Below are 23080 nucleotides of genomic sequence, written 5' to 3' on the forward strand. Positions count from 1 at the left end.
TGCAGAGGAAATGAATCAGGTTTAATTAAGGACAGAAGCCCCTCATGTTGATCTCGTGGTTAACAACTACGAGAGTGGACTGACAAGCTCATGGCAGGTACAAGGCACGTCCTGGGACCCTCCCCTCCCCTCCTCCAAAGGAAGGACAACTGCTTGGAGTGGGAAAGGAGGGGCTTTGGGATCAGGTGGGGCCCATAAGGATTGTGTAAGTTGGTCTTAAGTCCTTATCTGAGGCTCCTGAATAGCCACAAATTGGTGAGTCTCAGGTAGGGGTCTGGGGAGGGAAGGGGGCCTGCCCTCCCCGTCAGGGGAGCTGTTTTCACCACGTGGCAAGTCTAACAGGCGCCTAAGGCACAGACTGGTGTGTGTGTGTGTCCTGTACTCCAGACTCAGGGTAAGGAGCAGTTGGAGGGGCTTGGGGCCTGACTATGGGTAAGTGGAGATAGGCAGCAGCAGAAGAAAGTAAGCCACTCACTTCCAAAACATCCCTTTGAAAAATCCAAAAGGGTCGTTAGTGTGATAAGGATCCAGAGAGTGTTGGATGTGAGCCTGGTTCTGAACCAATCTGTTGGGTACCTCAAGGCTCAGAAATACTGTTTCTTTACCAGAGCCTGGCCTGGGCCACCTGTGATTGCAGTCGTGAAAGTGGGTTTACGTAGAATTGAGTGTCAGGACAGTGAGCGCTCAGAGAATGCAGCCTTCAGAGGAGGTACCCAAGGCCTAACCCCAAAGTCCTAGCCCCCCTGCCACCAGCACCAGCACCTCAGGTCTGTTGGCCACGGCACCTGGCTGCTTGGTCTCTGAACACAGCAGTGGCAGCAAAGCACCCTTGGCTCTCCCAGCTGCAAGGTCAGTCCTTCAAGCTGCTTCCAGAAACACTCGTTGCTTGGGGCCAGGCCTTTGGCTCCAAGCTCAGTGCTCAATCCTGCCTGGGACGGCTGCCAGAAGCCCTGCGTGCTGCCTGAAGCCTTGAAGAAAATAGAGGTGCAGCATCAAGATGCAGGAGGGCCAGATGCCTGGCCAGCAAAGCCTGGGAGGGGCTGAGACCTCTGGGGAGTCTGGGAGGGGCCGCCAGTGGTCTGGCCATTAATCTCGGCACACAGTCAGGTGCCTATCCCAGAGGTAGGTTCCTCCCTGGCCTGTAAGAGTCCTGGACGAAAGCAGGCTGGTTCAAGTTCAAGGAGTTTGGCCCTGAGGAAGAGTGCTTCTCCACATGGAGCCAGCCCGGCACTCCAGACGGCTTTTTCAGCCTTCCTAGTGGAAACTTGCCCACCAGGGCCCAGGGCCTGGGCTGTTTCCGCTGGGTCCCTGGGAGCTAGTTCAGCTGGTCATACCCTGGTTTCTTTCTGTACAAGCAGAAATGCTGGATGAAGAAGACAACATCGAAGAAGATGGAGAAGATGCCGAGGCCAAACTTGGTCGGGTCTCCAAAGATCAGCGTCCACTGGTCTGTTAGCAGCCAGAAGGGATGGGATTGGTTTTGGTTTTAGATTGGCAGCCCCTGAAGCAACTGGAGCACGTGGGGCTGTGGGGGTGGGGGGGCGGGGTGCCCATCTGCCCAGGAAACCACAAATCCTCTAGCTGCCAAAGCCGGAGGTAAGCCTCACCTTGGGGGCTGGGACTGGCTAGGATTCCCCGCGTGGGGGAGGGGTGGTTTCCAGGAAGCCTGGCCCCGCCCTGTGCCTCTAGCTGCCTGCCGGCTGACTCACCGTTATTGTAGGATTGGAGGAACATCTGCAGGAGGCTGAAGCTGCCCCCAGTGAAGTCCAGAAGCACGTTGCCAATGCTCCAGCCCTCGGTGCTTTTGTAGTAAAAGTTCAAGTAGGCCTGGGCCGGACAGACAGATGGAGGGCGGTGAGGGGGCTGAGTGGCGGCCTCCTGCACCTCGTGACCGCGCTCCAAACAAGAGCGGCTCTCATTCCTCCCACTCATGCGCTTGGACCTCAGCTCCAAAAACAGTGACCTTTGGGCTCCGACAAGCCTCGACTGAGGGCACGGTTTGGGCGGGTTCTGGGGTCTCCTCTGCGTGCTCAGCAAACAGCCCTCCTCCTCCTTCCCTTGCACCTCCCAAACTCCGGCAGAGGGATGGGGAGCTGCTGCCTCTCCATCTTCTTCAGCCCTCCTTATCCTGGCTTCCCAGCAACTCTGATTTTTCTACTCACCTTCAAATGGAGAGTCTCCCCAAACTCAGCCTGGACTGGATTCATGTTGAGCTTATGAACATGGCCTGGGAGTCTGATGGCCTGGTTTGGAATCCCAGCTCCACCATCGGAGGAGCTATGTTACCCTTGCAGAGTGACTTGAGTTCTCCCAGCCTTAGTCTCCCCATCTGCAGAGTGGACTTAACTCCCTCCTCAGCCCTGGTTGGGCTCTAGGGCCTCCACCTCGGGCTTCCCAGGTCCAGCCCACTTGCACATCGCCCCTCTTCCTGCTGCCAGTGCCCTCTGGGCTTCTCTGACCGTTGACCTCCCTTCCCACCACCCGGGGGGACGGCTTGGCCTCTGTAGTGGTCTTCTCCCAGTTAGCCACCTGTCAGTTCCCCTTCTTTGCCCTCTCCCACCCTCTTCTGTATTTGCTGCCACCTCTCCAGTCCTGGACGGTTCCAAACATCTCTAACTGGGGCTCCTGCCTCCCAGGTTTCCCAGGCCCAAGCCTCCCCACGCTCAGGGACTGAGGCCCCACCTCCCCCAAAACCATCCCCCGACTCTGAAGCCACCTTCCCAAGCGCCCTGGGACCTGGTCCTGCCTTCCTAGCTTCACAGTGCTCCGCCGGCAGGGTCTTCTGTGCCTGTGCCTTTGTGCAGGCTGCCCCGGCCTGGAGCACCCCTTCTCTCTTGTCCACAGAACGGAGTCCTGCTCATCCTTAAGCGGATGGCTCTGTTTCCATGCCCTCCAGGGTACTGGCCCTGACCCTGGCCAAAATGCTCTCCTTCCTGGGCCCACGGAACACAAGGTTCCCTGTGCTGGGAAGGCGAGTTAAAGGCAAGGGCCTAGATTCAGCCTGCAGTTAGCAGTTCTTCTACACCTGACCCTCTCCCGGGCCATTCCGCCTGTGGGGCAAGCTGTGTTTGACTCTTAGGCTGTCTGACCCAGCTCTGAAGAGGACTGTTTGAGTGCTCGAGGGAGGGTGCTGAGGGCTCACAACGAGGACCCTGAATGGTGGCGGGTTCCCCCCCACACCTCATCTTCCTGGTACCCTGCTGTGGCCCATCAGGGTCATCAGTTGGTGGTAATGGGTGGTGGTGGTAGGGTGGGGGGGCAAAGCTGAAGTCATTAGAAAGGTGGGGCTGGAGAGAGATGGGAGTGACTTGCACAACCCTTGACTCTCAGAGCTGAGCATGAGTCAAAGAAGCGGCCACTGACTTCCCCGTGGGATTCCCGGCCCCTGGGAAGAGCAGGTACTGGTCACAGCCGGTTTTCTGTGAGGCCCCACTCCTGCTGGGCTTGCCGGCCTCCTCCCTGTAGCTTTCCATCCACATCTCACCCCGGCCAGAAGCTGCCCCAAGGGAGCCGGGTCCAGGGTCTGTGTCTCATCCCTCTCACGCTAACGGCCAGACCCTGGAGGTACCTGTGGAAAAGGCGGGCAGACCCTGGAGGTACCTGTGGAAAATACTTGACCAGCGTCACTGCCAGCTTGATGTAGGAGAAGCAGAAGAGAAACTGCAGCCACGTGGTGGCCCTGACCGCGGCCATGATCAGGGTGATGAGTGTGAAGAGCCAGGAGAGCACGAGGAAGCCGACGGCCAGCCAGGACACCCGCTGGTTGCCTCGCTGAGGATGAGACAGGGCAGGGGAAGGGATGGGCGGGGTGCAGAGAGCCCAGCACCAACTGCACCTTGTCACTATCAGGGTCTCTGGTTCCCTCCTCTTGGACCTGAAGAGCCCGTTTGCTTCCTGTTCCCATGTTGCAGAGCGGGGTCCCTCTCAGAGCCCACCAGGAGTGAAGGGTGCTAGGGACATGGCCCCCATCACGCTGGAGGCCTGGCACCTCATCTCGGCCCAGGCTCCTTCCATGACCCCAGGGAGCCTGATTGGCTCTGGAATCTCTTTCCCAAAAGCAGGCCTCCCTCATCTAACCTTCTCAGCAAAGGGTAAGAAAACCTAGAAGATTCGTGAAGGTGGGGGCCAAGCAGCTCTGGCCTGCCTTGTGTGTGGGAAGAGAACTCCCCAAGGGAAGTGGTGCACCCACAGGGAAGTGAAAGGAAACAGTAGCATCAGCGATGCCCTGAAATACGCACTAACTCACGACGTCCTTCCCTGCTGAGACAGCAGACGGCCCTCCAGCAGCACAGCTGTGCCCGGGCTCCTCAGCCCGGCCCCCAGAGCCCCCCAGGGCCTCTCCTGCTCCCTCCACCGCCACCCTGGCCACCCATCTGCTCGCAGTCCCTCTCGCAGTCCCTGGCCTTCACAGTTCTGTCCGCCGGCCGGGGTGCCCCACCCTGGCCCTCTTCCGCATCGCCATGGGAACTTCACTCATCCCTTGGACCACAACTCAGTGCCCTCTTTCCCCCTCCTCCCTGGCTGAGTCGTGGGGCCCACGAGCTACCTGTGCTCTCCCTGCCCGCTCAGCTCTCAGCCTGCTGGGTCATCACTGTCTCTGTCTGTGTCCCTCACCCCAGACCTGGGGCGGCCTGAGGACTTGGGCTTACGGGGTGTTCCCTGTGCCCAGCAATGGGGTCTGGATAATAGGCCAGCAGATGTGAGTGAACGGACACATTTCCCTTCTGGGGGTTTCCATGTCTCCTGTAAAACGGCAGGTATGGGCAGCAGGTGCTGCCGGGTGTTGGCCTGGGCAGCGCAGGCTGCGGCGGGTGCCAGGGTCACTGCTCACCTCGTACAGGAAGCACTGCACCACGATAACCAGGGTGAGGGCGACCGCGTGCAGGCTGAAGAAGACGTCATTAATGTCCACGGGGTTCACGCCATTGGGGTATTTGAGGAGAAACTGCTCCTGTTTGGGAGTGGGGAGAAGCTGGGGGGTGAGGGGTGGCCAGACCACCGGACAGCTTGGACTGGGCTGCGGGGGTGAGCAGGGCCGTACCTTGATGGAGGGCACCCAGAAGAGGCCGATGTTGAACACGCTGTAGGCCACGAAGCCCATCAGGTTCAGGGCCACGAAGTCAAAGCTCAGACCCACGACACTGAGGAGGGGGGCGGGGGGACGGGGAGACAAAGCAGAGCAGGGGGTGAGACTGGGGGCCGCCGGGGGCTGGAGGGGACAGAGCTCCCAGCACACAGGAAGGAGGGCCTGGCTCCCTCAAGGAGAGCACAGTCCTCAGGTCCCTTTCCATGCCACCCCCAATGCCACCGAACCCCACCCTCCTGGGATTGTTTGGAGGCTTCCTGCAGAGAGGAAGCGCCCCCCTCCCTGGTTCCCAGCTCAGCAGCCCCTCAGAGGCCCACGTTCCTTGGTGGCCTAGGTGTCCTTGGTGCATGACGCCTGGGCCCTTGTCTTTTTTTGCGGTACGCAGGCCTCTCACTGTTGTGGCCTCTCCCGTTGCGGAGCACAGGCTCTGGAGGCGCAGGCCCAGCGGCCATGGCTCACGGGCCCAGCCGCTCCACGGCATGTGGGATCCTCCCGGACTGGGGCACGAACCCGTGTCCCCTGCATCGGCAGGCGGACTCTCAACCACTGCGCCACCAGGGAAGCCCTGGGCCCTTGTCTTTAAAATCAAGGTGGGCCGGTTTTCGTCTCTGAGGCCGAAGGATCCAACTCCTGCACTGGGGCACAACTTGACACTAATTCCTCCAGGGCTCCGTGGACCAGGAGCCCAGCAGATTCAGGTGGGCTCCTCCCACCCAGCCCCTTCTCCACTTCCACTGAGAAGCCCCATTTTGTCGCTTTCGCAGGGAGGGCCTGAATTGCACAAGAGACCAAATGCCCAGCACTGCAAGTCCTACACAGGCGCTTAGAACTTTCACATTAGACCACTTTTAAGAAAGGACAGGAAAAAAGAAGAGCAGAGGGTAAGTCAGAACCCAGGCTGCCCACAGCCTCGTTGGAACACCCATCCTGCCGGCCCCAGGTGAAACTGCACGTGAAGCTCCGTGGGTTACCTCTTCCGCCTCCAGTTGGCGATCCCCTGCGGGTAGAAGGAGACGGACCAGGCCACAAAGTAGATCCAGCCGATCACCTGGTTTATGATGCTGACGACATTGCTGTGGATCACGGAGAAGAGTATCCTTGGGCTGGAGAGAATGCGGGGACCAGGATGAGCTGGGGCTGGACTTCCGGAGGAAACCCCCCGTGCCAGCACCATCCCCCTTCTCATCATTTAGGGCCCACACGGGCAGAGGCCAGCCTACCTGGTCTGGTTGGAGTGATTTCCGTGCAGATAAGTGGTAACTTGTCCAACATTTTGAGACGTCACTTGAAAAGAGGAATTTGTCACGCCGGGAGGGACCACAACCTGTTAGGAAAACTGAATCAGGTCCAGCGCCCCGTAGTTATTGGGACCCCAGCTCCAGGCCATGCACTAGGGAATGGAGGGACAGGTCACACACAGCCCCTGCCTTCTAGGAGCTTCCTAACAGTAGGGAGAAATGTTGGACTAATCGGCCAGCTGGAATCCCCATACATCAGCGTCAGACTCCCCTGGCTTATCTCTGAGGGATGGTGGGAGGGCCCTCTTCGTCTCACTAGCCATTCGATCTCGGGCAAGCTATTTGAGCTCTGATCTTGGTTTGCTTATCTGTAAAACGGGAACACAAGTGTCTACCTTACAGGGCTGCTCTGAACGACATAATGTCCATAAAGCTTACGGCACCGAGCCTGACACGCAGCAAGCTGTGAAGTGGTTACCATCACTACTACCCTACGATGACTGCTATTACCTCTACTTCCGTTACTACGGACGGCTCTTCCAGATCCACAGAGGGATGTCTGCCCCACGCCCAGCCTGGCTGCCAAGCGACAAACAGAAGAGGTGCACACACCAGACGCCCGGCAGGGAGAACATCCTTACCCTCATTTCTGCCCAATATTCATAGAAAGCTCTGCTCCAAGAAACAGTACTTGGAGGCCTACCTGCAACTTCTGACCTCCCAATCATGCTTCCTGATGCTCTCAAATCCCGAGTGTGGCAGGGAGTGGGATGATACCTTTACTGAACCACACTGTCCCCCATCTCTTTGTTCCCTGGATGACGCTTCAGGCCCCGCCTTCCAGCCATGTTGTGGGCACCGTGAGGATGCGGCTCACTGGATGGCAGTGGCTTCTTCAGGGACCCTTGAACACTGTCTTTCTGCTCTTATCCCCAGAAATCGGGGGCTTTGGCAGGACAATTGAAACGGTGTAAGTGGCTGCTGCAAAGCCTGGGATCCAGTTCGTGGCCAATGTCTCGTGAGCTACGTCTTCATGACATGTACTACTCTTGGCTCTTTTACTTTCCCATCCTCATTTGTTCTTATTTTTAGCAGATTTTCCTGGCAACTGTTGTTTGCATATTTCTAAGTGGCCATCAGGTCCCTTGTAGAACTAGGTAAGAGGAAAATCTTCCAATTGGAAATTAACTGATACAAGGCAGAATGAAATCATAACAACTGCTTTTAATTTTTTTATTAATTAATTTTTATTTTTGGCTGCGTTGGGTCTTCGTTGCTGGACGTGGGCTTTCTCTAGTTGTGTTGATGGCCTTCTCACTGTGGTGGCTTCTCTTGTTGCAGAGCACGGGTTCTAGGCGTGCAGGCTTCAGTAGTTGTGGCACGTGGGCTTAGTTGCTCCGTGGCATGTGGGATCTTCTCGGACCAGGGCTCGAACCTGTGTCCCCTGCATTGGCAGGTGGATTCCTAACCACTGCGCCACCAGGGAAGTCCTGCTTTTAATTTTTTTAATCAATAAACTTTATCTTTTAGAGCAGTTTTAGGTCCACAGCAAAATTTATTGCTATCTTTTTTCTGAGCGCTTTCTTTCTGTGAGCCAGCTGCAATCCTAGACATTTCATACTTGCTACTGCTTTTAATCCTCACAGCCCTGTCAAGGAAACATTATTAACCTTCTGTCCACAGATGAGGAAACTGAGATGTGTTGGGGTGATGTACCTCACCTGTGGTTCACAGCGCAGGCTCCTAGACCACCTGCCTGACCCCCAAGTTCTACCCAGTGGTTTCCAAAGGCACAGGGAGTAGACAGGAGTAGTTAGAGAAAGGGATGGGTCAAGGAGGCATAAGCCTGGAAGAGTGGGTTGGTGCCCAGATAGGTCATTCTACAAATGGATCTGCCACCATTACGCTAAAAAAAAAATAAATAAAAAAATTGAACTAGGGACTTCCCTGGTGGCGCAGTGGTTAAGAACCTGCTAACGCGGGGGACACGGGTTCAAACCTTGGTCCGGGAAGTCCCACATGCCATGGAGCAACTAAGGCCGTTCACCGCAAGTACTGAGCCTGCGCTCTAGAGCCCGCACACCACAACTACTGAAGCCCACGTGCCTAGAGCCCGTGCTCCACAACAAGAGAAGCCACCGCAATGAGAAGCCCGCACACCACAACGAAGAGTAGCCCCCGCTCGCCACAACTAGGGAAAGCCTGTGCACAGCAGTGAAGACCCAACGCAGCCAAAAATAAATAAACAAATAAATAAAATTAAATTAAATTCTTAAGAAAAAAATGAACTATAACATAAGTGCTGAAAAGTGCACCCAGCACCCAGATCAAGAAATGGAACGTTTCCAGACCCCAGAAGCTGTGTTCTGTTCCCTTTTGGTCACCGCTGATCCCAAAAGGAAACTACTATTTTTTTTTTTTTTTACTATAGGAGTTTTTTATTTATTTATTTGTACAGGAGTTCTTATTAGTTATCTATTTTATACATATTAGTGTGTACATGTCAATCGCAATTCATCCCCCCACCCCCGCCCCCGCTTTCCCCCCTTGGTGTCCATGTTTGTTCTCTACATGTATGTCTCTATTTCTGCTTTGCAAACTGGTTGGGAAACCACTCTTCTAACACCATAGATTTGCTTTGTCTGTGTTTGCACTTTAATCATACAGTCCAGGCTTTTTTTTTTTTTTTTTTGGCTTAATGTTATGCTTGATTTTCACTTATTTTTATTTATTTATTTATTTAAATTTTTTATTTTATTATTATTTTTTTTGCGGTACGTGGGCCTCTCACTGTTGTGGCCTCTCCCGTTGCGGAGCACAGGCTCCAGACGCGCAGGCTCAGCGGCCATGGCTCACGGGCCCAGCCGCTCTGCGGCATGTGAGATCTTCCCGGACCGGGGCACGAACCCGTGTCCCCTGCATCGGCAGGCGGACTCTCAACCACTGTGCCACCAGGGAAGCCCTCACTTATTTTTAAAAGATTAATCTTTCCCTTAGATGTCTGGCCCTTAAACTAAGTGATCAGCGTCCTTTCCTCAGAGTCTAAATTTGATCTGTGGATCAAGCCAGACTTCTGAGGGCTAAATACCACAACCTGCTCTTAGAATCAACGGCTTTTCTTACCCTGCAGCAGGCCTCATATCCCGGGGCAGGAGGGGGAAGTTGTGGGAAATGGCCCTGTCTATGAGATGAGACTCCCCTCTCACTCAGGTCCTTTAGGTAGACGCTCTTTATCTGATCATGAGTCAATACTGTTTGCTTGCTAGGAGGCTCAGAGCTGATTTGCAGCTCATTTCTACGACCACACAGGGCCTCATGCTGAGCCTCACGGCTATCAATTTCATCCCTGTGTTCATCTTGTCTGGTTTCTTTTTTCCCCCTACTGATTTGTTTTAAAATCAGGTTGACTGGTAATTGGCTCAAAACCTTGGTAAGGTGGAAGCAGGGTATGTATTAACAGATAAATGTATAAAGACTATAAATAGTCATCACTATTATATCAGACAGCCTCTGGGCCTCTGGCACTGGTTTTTGGAAATAACACTCATCCAATGGGATCTCAGAACAGTGCTTTGCAAACTTTAATGTGGACCCAAATCATCTGGGGAATCTTGCTTATATGCAGATTTTTAATCAGTAGGTCTGGGATAGGGCATTTCTAAAAAGTTTTAGTGGGGAGGGATAAATTAGGAGTTTGGGATTAACATATACACACTATTATATATAAAATAGATAACCAACAAGGACCTACTGTGTAACACAGGGAATTACATTCAGTATTTTGTAAGAACCTATAAGGGAAAAGAATCTGAAAAAGAATATATACATAAAAGAATATATATACATATGTGTATGTATAACTGAATCACTTTGCTGTACACCTGAAACTAACATAACATTGTAAATCAGCTATACTTCAATTAAAAAGAAAATAGGGGCTTCCCTGGTGGTGCAGTGGTTAAGAGTCCGCCTGCCGATGCAGGGGACGCGGGTTCGTGCCCCGGTCCGGGAGGATCCCACATGCCGCGGAGCGGCTGGACCCGTGAGCCATGGCCACTGAGGCTGTGCGTCCGGAGCCTGTGCTCCGCAACGCGAGAGGCCACAACAGCGAGAGGCCTGCGTACAGCAAAAAAAAAAAAAAAAAAAAAAAAAGAAAAGAAAAGAAAAGATTTTAAAGCAGAGACAATGCTCCTAGTCTGTCGATGCTCTTTGAGCAGCAACGTCTTAAAAAACCATCTTAAGAATTTCTTCTACATTCTCAGAACCATTTCTGCCTCAGATTTCTTACCATCACCTTCCTAATTCCATCTGCATAGCATAAAAAGCCCATCCTCAAAGAGACTAACAAAGCCCAAATCTGAGATTTCTAGAATAATAGGACAGGGGCAGCCCATGGTATAAAAACAAGGTGGCCTATTTACACAAGCACTTAGTTAAAATGTGTTTTGTTATCCAGTAGTTTTCTACCCATCAGTTATGATTCATTACTTACTTCATCAGGGAGCTGAAGGATAGTAATGTTTTTTGAACGAAATGTGATTTCAAAAGTGATCACCAAGGTTGCATTTAAAGGACGCCTGTGGAGGACAAGAGTCTGGTTACTGCTGAGAAGCTGTACTCTGTGAGATCTCAACCAGCCCTCTGGATTTCACAGCAGGCCTGTCATTTCTCAAGCAATTAGGGTGAGGCACTGCTATGTGCTTGGCCCTGGGGGGGTTGAGAGGTGGGGTCCCTGTGGCCAGTGAGAACACAAGAAGGTGGGAAACTGGCTGTGAATGCCACATGAGGTGTCCAGAGGCCGACAGGACCATGGCATCTGCTCTGGTGGGAAAGGCTTCTGAGAAGGGTCAGGTGGCAGGGAGCAGCAACCCCAGAAAGCAGTGAGATATGTCTGAGTGGGAGCAGCCCATAGGGACCTCAAGTCTGGGCTTAGAGGCCTGGAGTTAATTTGGAAGGCGGTGGAAAGCTGCTTAAGGATTCTGCAGAGGGGAGAGTTGTGCTGAGGGGGTGATGTGTCAGATTCACAAGGTGTCGATGTGCAGAAATGGCAGGATCTGGGGATGGAATGCGGGTCTGTTAGGGAGCCTTGGTCCCAAAGCTTTGGTTTGAGATCAGACATCCCGGGAGAGGTGAGGAAAAGGGAGAAGGGTAAAGAGAAAAAAAATCTTCCCAGATCTTCATCTTGGGGAATCCTCATGGCTGGGAGGCAAGAGTTGGACAAAGCAGGGAAGGATACAGAGGAGGTAAGCTCTCTGGCACAGTCTGGACTAGGTCGGCACCCTCGTGCAGGAACCAGCAGAGGGCAGCTAGAGAGACTCTCAGACAAGCCTCAGCAGGAGCGCTGCACAGTGGGATCCACCCAATGCAGATGCAGTTGGATGTGATCTCAGAAGCACTGCCAAGCGACCTAGCTCCTCGCCCCCAACCTCCAGGGCTCTCTTCAAATATTTCGAACCTTGGAAAGGACCACTTGGAAGTCTGGCATCAACTGCTGGTCACTCAAGGACTCTCCTCAGCTGGGGAAAAGGCTCACGTGTCATCCTCCTCCCGCTGGAAGCAAGGATTCAGCGGTTGGGGAGAGACTTTGGGACCTCGGTCTGCAGCCTAGGGCCGCTGCCTTTCTTTCCCTGGCTCGTCTTAAAGTGAAGAGGCAAGGGCATCACACTTAAAATATGAACAGACTGAGCCGGGGGTCAGCCCTGACCCAGCTGTGGGGCGAACGAGCTGGGCTGAGGACAAAGCTGGGCCTGGGAACTTACGGGAGGGAGATGCTGACGTTGGTGGAGCTTCCATTTTCCAGCTTCACGGTGGGAGGAACAGAGAAGTTGACCGTGGACTCTGGAATGACCCAAATCAGTGGCATAAGTCATGAGGTCAGAGAACTCAGGCCCACTGAGACGCTGGGAGGAGGGCTCCTGACACTTGAACTTGCGAAGTCTGATTTATAACCACCTCTATCCCCTAGGCAAAGACTCTGAGATTCTGAGGGGCTAAGTAAGTGATGGGACTGGAAATGTCCTTGTTATGCTCTCTCCCCTCCTGCTGCCAGAAATAGAGGGAGACACAGGCCTGAGGAGGAGATGCTGTAGCGTCCTCCTCTCCCACCGATGAGCTCTGAGGGTCTGTAGGAGTCACCCAGAAATAGAAACCATGGAGCCCCAAAACTGGTCCCAGTTTTTGGCCCAACTGGCCCAAAGGAAATCAAGCCACAATCTGGGACTGGAACATGTGGGCTTAAACCACCTCTTCAGATGGAAAGCACAATGGCTTCCTCTGTTCATGGAGCTAAACTGGCCCTGCATAACTGGTCCTGTCCCGTCCTGTAGTCTCAGAGAGACACCTGGGGCCCAGCTAACCTGTTTCTAAAGAACCGCCTTTGGGCTCCTGTACAAACCCAGCTCACCCCATTCATTGATCCCCTTCCGGAGGCTGACTCTGCTGGGGATGCGGGAGAGACTGGTGAACAGTACACAGTTTCACTCTGGGAGATTTCTTCTTGGCATTAAGATGCTAACTCAGCAGGTAGACAGATAGGCCTCGGGGGTGAGGGAGGAAGCAGGTTTGGGAAGCCAAACACTCCAGGGCAGCTTGGCCACAGACCAGGAGTGAATTAGCTTCTCTCTGACCTCTTCCTATGTTCTTTGGGCGGCCCCGGCACCCAAGGTGTTCCCAATGCCCCAGGCACGCGTCTACTTCACCTCCCTCACCTGAGGGCCTTCGCAGCCTAAGGTGTGATCATGAACATAGACGGGGCTGGGAAGGGGGTCCACAGGGGAAAGCAGGTGCTCAGTTTGATGAAGATGGTCCTTGTGTGGGTAGTGGATACAGGTGGGGCCCAGGTCTCCCTCTCCCTCCAGGTCTCCCCAGACCCCTCAAAGGCAGAGACGAAGAACTGAAATTTTAGATGCTCAGGTTGGAAGGAAACTTAAAAGTTCCCTAATTCAACCTCCACTGTCTGAGCCCCTTCTCAGTCCTCCTCCCTAGTAGTTTCTCTTCCTCTGTCCGGACACCTCAGTGGGAGTGGGGGGAGGGGCGGAGAGTAACCTCATCTCCTCCAAGGGAACCTGCCAGCCTGAAACTTGCACTCCGGGGCCTGGCTCTGTGACCCGGGACCTCTCAGGCCCCACCTGAGCCACCTTGTCCAGGCTGGCCTGCAGGTGGATGCAGATGCAGGCTCTGGCGCATGCCTGAAAGTCTCCAAGCTGATTCCCACAGTCAGTTGCAGTCCCCACCCTGGCCCTTGGGAGGCCAAGCTGCTCAGAGCAGAGTAGGATGGTCCCCACCCACCACCCCCTCCTTAGGTGTATCTTTGGGGCCTGGAGGCAGCTCTGCCCCTCCTTGTTCACACTCACCTCTCTCATACCAGCCCGAGGCTCTGTTCTGGGCTGCACAGCTGAGGTAGGAGGACTTAAAGGTCCCTGCTGTTACTTTCTACCTAGAGCCTGAGGACCACATCAGATAAGCAAGACCCTGCCCAGGACAGGGATACTGAAGGTGATGCCAGGTAGCCACCCACATTCTGGGTCCCTTGGGGCTCTGCTGGGACTGTGGTCAGGGTGAGTGGGAGATCCACATGGCCTTAACTCTTCCAGACTTTGCATTTTAAAAGAGGAGGTTGTGAGCTCTCAGAGAACCAGGTCAGGGTTCAACCACTTCCCCTCACTTAGCCCCAAGGAAGATGGCAGCGCTCAGCAGCGGAGAGACTGGGCTCTGGGTCACACAGTTCCCTCCTGGCTCTGTCACTTCCTCGCTGTGTGACCGAGAGTAACGTACTTAACCTCCCTGAGCCTCCATTTCCTCACCTGTGAAATGGAGAGCACAGCACTCCCTCCCTCCCGGGGGCACTGTGAAGATAAAGCGTGGTGACGTCTGTGATGCAATTTCCACACAGCCTGAGTGCGAAATAATTGCTGGTGACTATTCTTATCATGTAAACCCTGCAGGACATTTTTTAGCCCAAGATGGGAGGCAGTTAGGAAGCTGGCATCATATCATATCCTGGGAAAGCATGTTTTAAAGTTTGCCCCAGGGCAGGAGTCTCTGGACACCACATCCGAATAACCAAATGAGTCTTGGTGGGACTACCTGAAGGTTCCCCCAAGGAGAGTCTTTGCATTTTAAAAACTAATCCTTATTGGCACATCTCCCACTATGCCTCCCACCCCACGCCAGCCACTCTGCTGTACTGTGAACTCCCATCCTCAAATTACTATAACAGTGAGAGACGGGCAACGTGATCCCTATTTCGGATAGAAGAAAGTGGAGAAACCCATGAGGGCAAGTGTCCTGCTCACACAGCTCAGAAACGGTAGAGGCAAGATTTAAACCTAGGCCAGCCTGGTCCAGAGCGCAGGTCCTTGCCACTAGGTGGCAGCACCTCAAGATTCCACCCAAAGAAGTCAGGGGCAAAAAACTCCGAAGGCAAATGATCTCATCATTGGTCCTCTAACACCACTCCCGAAAGCAGAGACAAGTTTGGGAGAGACTTCTACCCTCTCTGGGCCTAAGTCAGCCCTCTGTATGATCGAGTGGTGGCAGTTGGATTTGTTCTTCTTTCCTAGGGCAGTGCATTAGCATGACTAATGGAGTTTTATTTAAAGCAGCCCAAGGCTCATGTACACACTTCGGGGCCTTAGTCCCAGACAATATGATCCGGCAGGTCTGGAGTGGGGCTCTGGCATTCGTATGGAAGAACACTGGACTCCATGGTGTTCTTTCTTTCTTGGAAGAAACCTCTTCTTTCTCGGAAATTGCTTACCCGCAAGGTGTGACTACAAGGTGACATGACTGATTGTTTAACAAACCTGGAAGAGCTGATCAGATGACCTGTGTTTTCTCAGAGGCTCAAGAGGCCAAATAATTGGAGCAGGGCACCCACTGCGCGTGGCTCCTGGGGAGCTTTGGCAAGGGTTTGCACGGTTCGTATAAGGTTAATTTGGAAACTTTAGCTGGGGGTTTTAAGATGTATTTGATTTGTTTTTGGCTGTGCTGCAAGGCTTGTGGGATCTTAGTTCCCTGACCAGGGATTGAACCCGGGCCCTTGGCAGTGAAATCATCGAGTCCTAACCACTGGACTGCCAGGGAATTCCCAAGATGTATTTGATTTTTGACAACAGCCAGATGATCAAAATAATGGGCCTGGTGTCCATGGAGGCTCTACGCAGCTTTTCGTGGAAGGAATTTCAGCAATGTTTGGGCAGTGGAGAATCGATGGAATGATACAGGCCTCTAAGGGCCCTGCTCTGAAGGTCAAGCCTCACAAGGATGCACAAACCCTGACGTGTTTTTCGACAACCAGCCTGAATTCTGTGAGGCCCCTAGCCCTGCTTCACTCTGGTTCCTCGGTCCCTGTCTAAGGGAAGAGCTTTCTCATCATACCAGGCGATGCCGGGCAGGCTCCTCAGGTGTCTACCGCTTGGTAGAACCAGGTGCAACAAGGTGGCCACCTCACCTGCTTCTGCAGCATCTCCCAGGACCCATAACTCCCTTCTTTGAGGTCTACAGGGTGGGAACACAAGCTCTTCTCTACAGATATTATCCCAGATTTTCAGAGCTCCACAGTTTGATGTTGGTGATACAGAAAAGGGAATAGGGACCCCGGGGCAGAAGGCTAATTATCTGTGGAACCATCTGGCTCCCTGTAAAACTCCTGGACTCCAGACCTCGGTCTGCTCCACTCACTGGGTGCCCATCTGGCCAAGGGGCAGGCAGACACATGCAAGCTGGATGGTCCTGAACTTTTGGCGGCAAACAAGTCAGGCTACTTACTCCATTTCCCTCTTTATCCATTTCTCAACTTACCACATTTCTCTATGAGCTTCAGGGGAAAAAGGCTAAAAATAACCAGCCACCTCCTTATCATGTTCCTCGATTTCAATGAACTAGAAAGAAAAACAAACAGCAAGAGAAGTTCAGGTTAAAGTTGGATCAGCTCAGCAACAAGTGGACAATAAGCCACCTGGAACCATGGCACGGACAGTTCCTAAAGGACTTCCACTTCACACCTGTGACTTCAATGGGCTTTGTATCACCAGCTTGGAGAAGGGGACCCCAGGGAGGACTTATCTTTCTTTGACATGTGGAGAAATGGGCTCAGAGAGGCTAAGTGGGTTGTGTAAGGTCCCACCCTGAGGAAGTGGACAAATGCTGAATTTTTCCCTCTTCAACTGCTTTGTGCAACCTAGTAAACAGAAAGAAAGAATGCAGTCTTATTGGCTGGGGGTTCTTTTTTCCAGAAGATATTAAAACTGTGGTCAGATATTTGACTTTGTGAACCTATAAACCTTAAGGAAATTAACTTCATTTCCTGTCCTGGGATAAGCGTCTATGGGTTAATGCCACCAACCGACCCTTGATTAGGACATTTTCGTTTAACAAGTGTCACTTCTCTGGGACCGGCGGGGATCATTCACAAAGGGGACCCAGTGTGGGACAAGCCTCAGATCAGCCCCGTGGCAGCTCATTGGTTAAGTGAAGGAGATGGGTTACTGCGTACCCATAACCCCCACGCACAACAGGTGAACCAAGGGTCAAGATGGGGCAGGTGAGCTTAAATATCTATAACTTGGCTTCCGCATGCTGCTTCAGTGTACAGTGCTCTGCCCCGCCACCTGTGACAGCCTCTGGGGATTCCTGTGGACTGTTGGAGAGCCATGAGAGGTCTGTGTGGAAACATCCCTGCCCCCCTCTCTGGTTTCAGTTTCCCCAAAAGGCCTCAAGAACCCTCCTGATACTCCCCTTCCTCGAAAAAGTCTCCCTGACTGCTTCAGCCTGCCTGACCTCCATTGCCCCTCCGTCTCCTCCAGGGGCCTCTCTGCCTGCTGCAGCTCCCCCGATCATTGGGTCTTATCTCAGGAGCTTTCCCACCCGCCGGCACCCATCTCCCCACTCTCTGGCCTCCTCTGGAGGCCTTGCCCTTGCCGCTGTATCCCCGTGCTCTCTGCCCCTCTGCTTTCTGTACCCTGACCTGCGGGAAATTGCTCTCCTGTGTATGTGGAATGACTCCCCTCTCATTCTTGCCACTCTCTGCTCTTCACACTTGCTGATGTCCTCAAGCTCAGGATTCAGTTTGTTCCCCAGGGCAGAGTCTGGGTTTTCCTTGAGAACTCAGGCACAGAATCAGACCTAACCGGCTCCTCTCTCATTCCACAGGATTGCAATGTAGACTGAGAAACTCAAACTCTTGGACAGCAGAAGTTCCCTGGTCCTAGACGCTGACACACCTTGGAAGAAACACATTAGGACAGATATAAAACGAACTTAAGAGATATGTGGTCGATTACAATGTCTGAAAAAGATCAGGTTAAAATTATACCCAGGGACTTCCCTAGTGGTCCAGTGGGTAAGACTGCGCACTCCCAATGCAGGGGGCCCGGGTTTGACCCCTGGCAGGGGAACCAGATTCCGCATGCATGCCGCAACTAAGAGTCCGCATGCCGCAACTAAAGATCCTGCGTGCCGCAACTAAGACCTGGCACAGCATGCATGCGTGCATAAATAAATAAAATATTAAAAACTATAATTATACACAAAAACTAGTGTTTTGTGAATGCTACGAGGTAGAAATGGAGAATTTCACCACAATGGGCTCTGTCTGACATGCTGCTCTTCCTGTGTAAGTTCTATTGATATATTCTAGGCCTCGCTCAGATGCCACCTGCTTCAAGAAGCCTCCCACTCCCAATCCCCTCCCAGGGGAAACCTGGGGTCAGGGGTTTCCTGTGGTAGCTCCACTTGGTCAGGTATCCGGTTAATCCTGTCACCTTTTGTACAATCTGGAACTCCCTGGATCTTCTTCACTTGGAGAAGGAAAACATAGTGGCAAGGAATGTCTGCCCTGGGGAGTGACTGCACAGGTTTGAACCTAAGCTCCCCAGTTATTAGCTGTGTGACTCTGGGGTGCTGCTTAACCTCCTCAAGCTCCAATTTCCTAAAGTGAAAACAGGGACAGTGGGAACTAAATCATAGGACTTAAATTAAATGACACGTTAGGCACGATTCGTGGTCCTTTTATCAGCAGTATTAAAATTTCAAGGGGAAGGGGTTGGTAAGAAAAAAAGGATGAGAAACAATGATGTAAAGTAAATACAGCTGTTGCCTAGGGCCCTTAGCAGGCTCTCACAAAGCCTAGGTTGTAATTTTCCTCAACATTGGTGAAAAAGGCAGGGCCCAGTAGTCCTCCCTTCCTCCAGCTTGAAAGGCCCGGAGGGCGGGACCGGGTCTCGTCCTGCCCACTCCCCGGTAGCCCAGCCCGGCGCTCAGCACCCCAAAAGGAGTTCCTGACGTGGTCCTCTCAGTGTCTCCCCTCTGCCAAGCAATCTGCAAACTCTGCGACCCAGATTCAGGCAGCAACTAAGCAGAAAGCGGGGAAGGGACGCTAACCTGCACTGGAACAGAGCCTCCCACACCACCTCGGCAGCCCGGTGTCCCCTGCCTCCACTCACTACCACCCGAGCCCTTCAACCCGGGTGCTGTCCGGTGCCTCGAGGCCGGGGCTAGCGGCCGGGGAAGGAACCCTGGCGCGGCTGAGGGAGGCTGGATGCGCGGCAGGCTGCCCAACTGACTTGCTGTGCCAGTCTCTAGGCCTCAGGGGGTCCGCCTGGGAGACGAGGCGGGGAGGCTGTCGGGGCCGCGTCGGCTCTCACCTGAGGTCCTCTAGGCTCAGGGGACCGACCAGACGGGACGCAGGAGCCGCTTCGGACTGTACCAGCTTCCTCCGGCCGGCTTGACTTAGTGTGGGGCGGACCAGAAGTCACCTGACTCGAGCCACCTGATCCGCGGAGTACAGGTCTCGGCGCGGTGCACCCTGGGAGCTGTAGTTTTCCCGCGTCTCGGCGAGACAGTTTGGGGCTGGGGAGGAGCGGAGGGGCTCAGGCAACTTGGCAGGCTCGGATATGTGGGAGGGTTAAGTCACTATTAGGGTCACAGAAGCTCTCGCATCCCCCAGCGAGACTCGGGGTACTGGTACTTTGGTGAGCAAGGCCGAAGCCTCGGGCCACATCGCAAACCCTGCCCTGCGGGGCGGGGCCTGTAGGTTCCGCCTTCCACCGCGGCTCCGCCTATAGCCGGGGCCCGTCACTCGGGGTGCGCGGGACTCGGCCTTCCTCAACCAATGGGAAGACGAGAATTCGTCGTGTTGAGCGTGGCTGGAAAGATTGGCAGGCGAGGCCCCGCCTCGGCGCCTCTGTCCCGGATGAAGTGTGCTGGAAGGGGCGCCCGGGCCCCAGACTCAATCGCTGTCATGGCTGCACGGTCTGTCACTCTCGGCATCGACCTGGGCACCACGTCTGTGAAGGCGGCCCTGGTGGAGGCCGCGCGCGGCGACCCTTCCGGGTTCGTGGTACTGGCGAGCTGTGCCCGGCCTGCGCGGGCCGAGACTGCGGCCCAGAGCGCGGCGGCGGGGCCCCAGGTGAGGCAGCGCCCTGGAGCCTCGCCGCCTCCAGGAGCCTCCAGACACCCTCTTCCTCCTCAAAGAAGTCTCCCTAACTGCTCCAGCCTGCCTGATCTCTGCCTGCCCGCTGCAACTCCCTCGATCCGATAGATCTCCTCCCAGGAGCTTTCCCACCTGCTGGCACCGATCGCCCCACTCTCGGGCCTTCTTTGGGAGCCTTGACCTTGGCGCTATACCCCCGTGCTCTCTGCCCTCCACTTTCTGTATCCTGACCTGAAGGAAATTGCTCTCCTGCATATGGAGCGATCTCAGGCTGCCTTCTCATTCTTGCGGCTCTCTGCTCCTCACATCTGCAGGTGTCCTCAAATTCAGGATTCAGCTTGTTCCCTAGGGCGGTGTCTGGGTTTTCCTTGAGAAATCAGACGCAAAATCCAGCGTAACCTGCCGCTCTCTCATCCCGCAGGAGTGGATTGTGGGTGGAGGAACTCAAACACTTGGACAGCAAAAGTCCCCTGGCTCCAAAGGCTGAGATACCTTGGAAGAAAGACACCAGGACAGATAGACATTGAGAGATACCACAATTAAAATGTTAGAAAAAGGTCAGATTGATAATTCTACACGAAAACTAGTGTTTTGTGAAAGCTACAATATAGAAATGGAGAATTTCACCACAGTGGGCTCAATTGCAAGTTGTGGGTTCAGAAAGGATGTCAGTCCTCAGAGATGGATTCCATTAATTCCTTGAAAAAGGTAGCTTTATGTTCAGTTCATTGATAATACAGATTAATATCAAGGAACTTTCTGTGTATCCTCATGCCTTTTTTTTTTTTCCTGGATCTCAGCTTGTTCTTATAATTGAAATAGATGACCTCTATGGCCCCTTCCAGCCACAAACCTCGATTTTCTGAGCCAAACCCCACTCCCAATAGCTTTGTTTTTCACAAGCTCTTGCCACATACCTGGACTCAGTCCTTTAGGGTTCAGAGTCCATCTTGATCAGAAGCATTTCAGAGGATAAAGATTTCAGGAGCACTTCGCATTTTCATAGAGGCTTTCAAAATTAGCTTGGTTGGGGCATCAGGACATTTTAGAATGATTATCTCACTTCATGGACCATGAAGTGGAGGCAATGTCAGCTCTGACCCTGTGGGGGTAGGCAGCAGAGCTGCGATTACAGGGGTGGGTTTTAGGCAGTGCCCTTTTCTCTTGAAATAGGGCCACTTCTTGAAAACTACTTTCCCCACTTCCCCCAGTGTCCAGCACAGTGTTCTGTGTTTACAGGCATGCCCAGTGCTCCACACCTGCCTAAGGGGGGGGTTTAGGGGAGGCCGGTAATAGCCCCCCTTGCATCCTCCACATGTGTGTTGTGCTCTGGGACAAACAGCCTTGTTGTAAGTTCGCCTATAGCAGGATTTCTTCACCTTGGCACTGTTGATATTTGGAGGTTGGATGATTCTTTGTTGTGGGGTGCTGTCCTGTGCGTTGTAGGATGTTCAGCAACATCCCTGGCCTCTAACCCACTGCATGCCAGTAGAACCCTCCTTCCCAGCTGCGACACCCAAAAATGCCTCCATATTGCCAAATGCCCCCGAGGGGACAAAAATCATCCCTGGGGTAAACACTACTGATCCATAGAAACGCCTGGTGGCTCTGTTCTTTCCTCATGTCCATATTTCTCACTCTTTAGAAGCATTGTGTACTCCACGGTCAACTTTGGCAGCTTTGTGGAAGGTCAGACTTTTAGCTCTTTGCAACTTTAAAATATCAAGATTTTTGAGGGAAGCTCTGTGACCCTTTCTGTGTTATGAATTTTACCTGTCTGGGCCTCAGTTTCCCCATCTGTAAAAAGGGGTGTGGGGGAGGAGGGTTGAATGAGTTCCTAAATTCTTTTTTCAAATCTGAATTTCTAGCATCTGATCTGAATGTAGACCACTTGATATTCTGAATCAAGGAATGGGGGCAGCGCCTTTCCTGTGACATTGTGGGTGTATCCACTGTCTGTCCAAGAATTGCTCCCCCATCACACTCACCACTAAAACTCCCCACACACTGAGTGCCTCCTTGCCTTCGCTCCCCTCTGGCCTGTTTCATTCCTCCGCTGTCCTTACCTACACAGCTCACCCACCCTAGGCCCATTTTAAACAGCAGCTCCTCTGTCCTGCGTTCATGTACCATCTGGGTTCATGCCACGTGGGAACTCTTTAAACCAGCACTGTGCAGTGCAAATGTGAGCCACACGTGTAATTTTCAACTTTCTGGTGCCCGTATCAAAAAATAGTAAAAAGGAACCATAAAATTAAGGTTCATTGCTTATTATTTTAACCCAATGGATCCAAACATATCATTTCCATATGTAATAATCAATATAGAATTATTAATGAGATATTGTGCTTTTTTTTTTCGTACTAAATCTGAAATCTGGTGTGTAGATTTCAATTCAGACTAGCTGTGTATAGCTGATGACTGGCGTGTTGGACAGGGCAGGTGTAAACAAATGCCTCTTCCCTGCTTCCTTCTTCCTTTGCCCACTGTCTTATTTCTTCCCTCCTGGGGGATCACGCATAGCCATGCACCTCCTCTCTGCCCCATCTTTTACTGCCCGCTCAGTTCTACTGTAGTCTCTCCTGCATAAAGAGTCTTGTTAGGATGTAGGGTTGCCTCCTCAACGAAATGCTCTGTGTTCCCTCTCCTCTCCTTCCCCAGCCCTACCCCTCCTCGCCTTTCTTCTTTCTACTCCTTCTATCATGTTTGTTTGGAGCCAAGAACTGCCACAGCCCGAGGCCAGCAGGCTGACAAATAAAGGCTTAACTCCAAGGAGGGGAGGCCTTCACTGCCCGCGGAACACATGCAAGCCCTCAGGGCATTCGGGAAATGTTTGCCAGATGGATGAACTGGAGCAAACATTAGGGCTGGTCCTCAGGTGCTTTAGTCCAGGAAGCCTTTCTTGCCTACACCTTCCCTGCTGGGTTCCATCCTTCCTCTACCCCAGTGCTTCATGTGCCTTGCCAAAGACCTTTGCCTTATTTCTTCTTGCAGCATGGTCTTTCTTGTGTTTTCCTGTCCTGCTGGACAGTAAGCTCCTGTAGGGCAGGGCAGTGCTTTTCTCAGCTCAGACTCTTCCACAGCAGCGGGCAGAGCCCAGGCCATTGGCTGAACTTAACCCACAGAAGCGCCTCATCTGTGAAGGGAGAAGTGGGACCTCGCCCACCACGTTCCTACTCCAGGCCCCGCTGGAGGTGGTGGAGAACCCTCAGGCCCATATCCCCTCCTTGAGGCCCCTCAGCAGGTCCTGGAAGTGACCTCGGTGGAATTAGGTGGGCAGCCACCACCCAGGAGGTCCCTGGCGCCTCTGCCCTCCTTCCCCTG

The 23080-nt window shown here is 53.2% G+C and overlaps 2 protein-coding genes across 7 annotated transcripts in view; one reads left to right on the forward strand and one right to left on the reverse strand.

Annotated features, from left to right (window-relative positions):
• On the reverse strand, nucleotides 1-19590 carry CTNS (cystinosin, lysosomal cystine transporter). 4 transcript variants are annotated; one of them, XM_067717431.1, is made up of 12 exons: nucleotides 18969-19590; nucleotides 17291-17546; nucleotides 16126-16205; nucleotides 12084-12162; nucleotides 10817-10901; nucleotides 6307-6410; nucleotides 6058-6189; nucleotides 5042-5141; nucleotides 4832-4951; nucleotides 3601-3771; nucleotides 1710-1827; nucleotides 1-968 (listed from the first exon to the last, which is right to left on the reverse strand). In XM_067717431.1, the coding sequence occupies exons 2-12, from the start codon at nucleotides 17335-17337 to the stop codon at nucleotides 913-915; spliced, it is 1092 nt and encodes a 363-aa protein (XP_067573532.1). In that variant the 5' UTR covers nucleotides 17338-17546; nucleotides 18969-19590; the 3' UTR covers nucleotides 1-912. The 4 variants fall into 4 exon arrangements, with proteins under 4 accessions (XP_067573532.1, XP_067573530.1, XP_067573531.1 ...); XM_067717429.1 differs by having other exon boundaries at nucleotides 1-1449; XM_067717430.1 differs by lacking the exon at nucleotides 17291-17546 and having other exon boundaries at nucleotides 1-1449.
• Nucleotides 19478-23080, forward strand: part of SHPK (sedoheptulokinase) — a 20351-nt gene continuing 16748 nt past the window's right edge. For 2 of the 3 annotated variants that reach the window (XM_067717418.1, XM_067717419.1), the window contains exon 1: nucleotides 19478-19732. In XM_067717418.1, the coding sequence (XP_067573519.1) occupies nucleotides 19517-19732 (216 nt within the window). In that variant the 5' untranslated portion in view covers nucleotides 19478-19516. Of the gene's footprint in view, nucleotides 20465-23080 lie in introns of all 3 variants that reach the window. The other variant, XM_067717420.1, reaches the window with a different exon arrangement.

This window comes from Pseudorca crassidens, chromosome 19 (genome assembly GCF_039906515.1).
Source record: "Pseudorca crassidens isolate mPseCra1 chromosome 19, mPseCra1.hap1, whole genome shotgun sequence".
Taxonomy (NCBI): Eukaryota; Metazoa; Chordata; class Mammalia; order Artiodactyla; family Delphinidae; genus Pseudorca; species Pseudorca crassidens.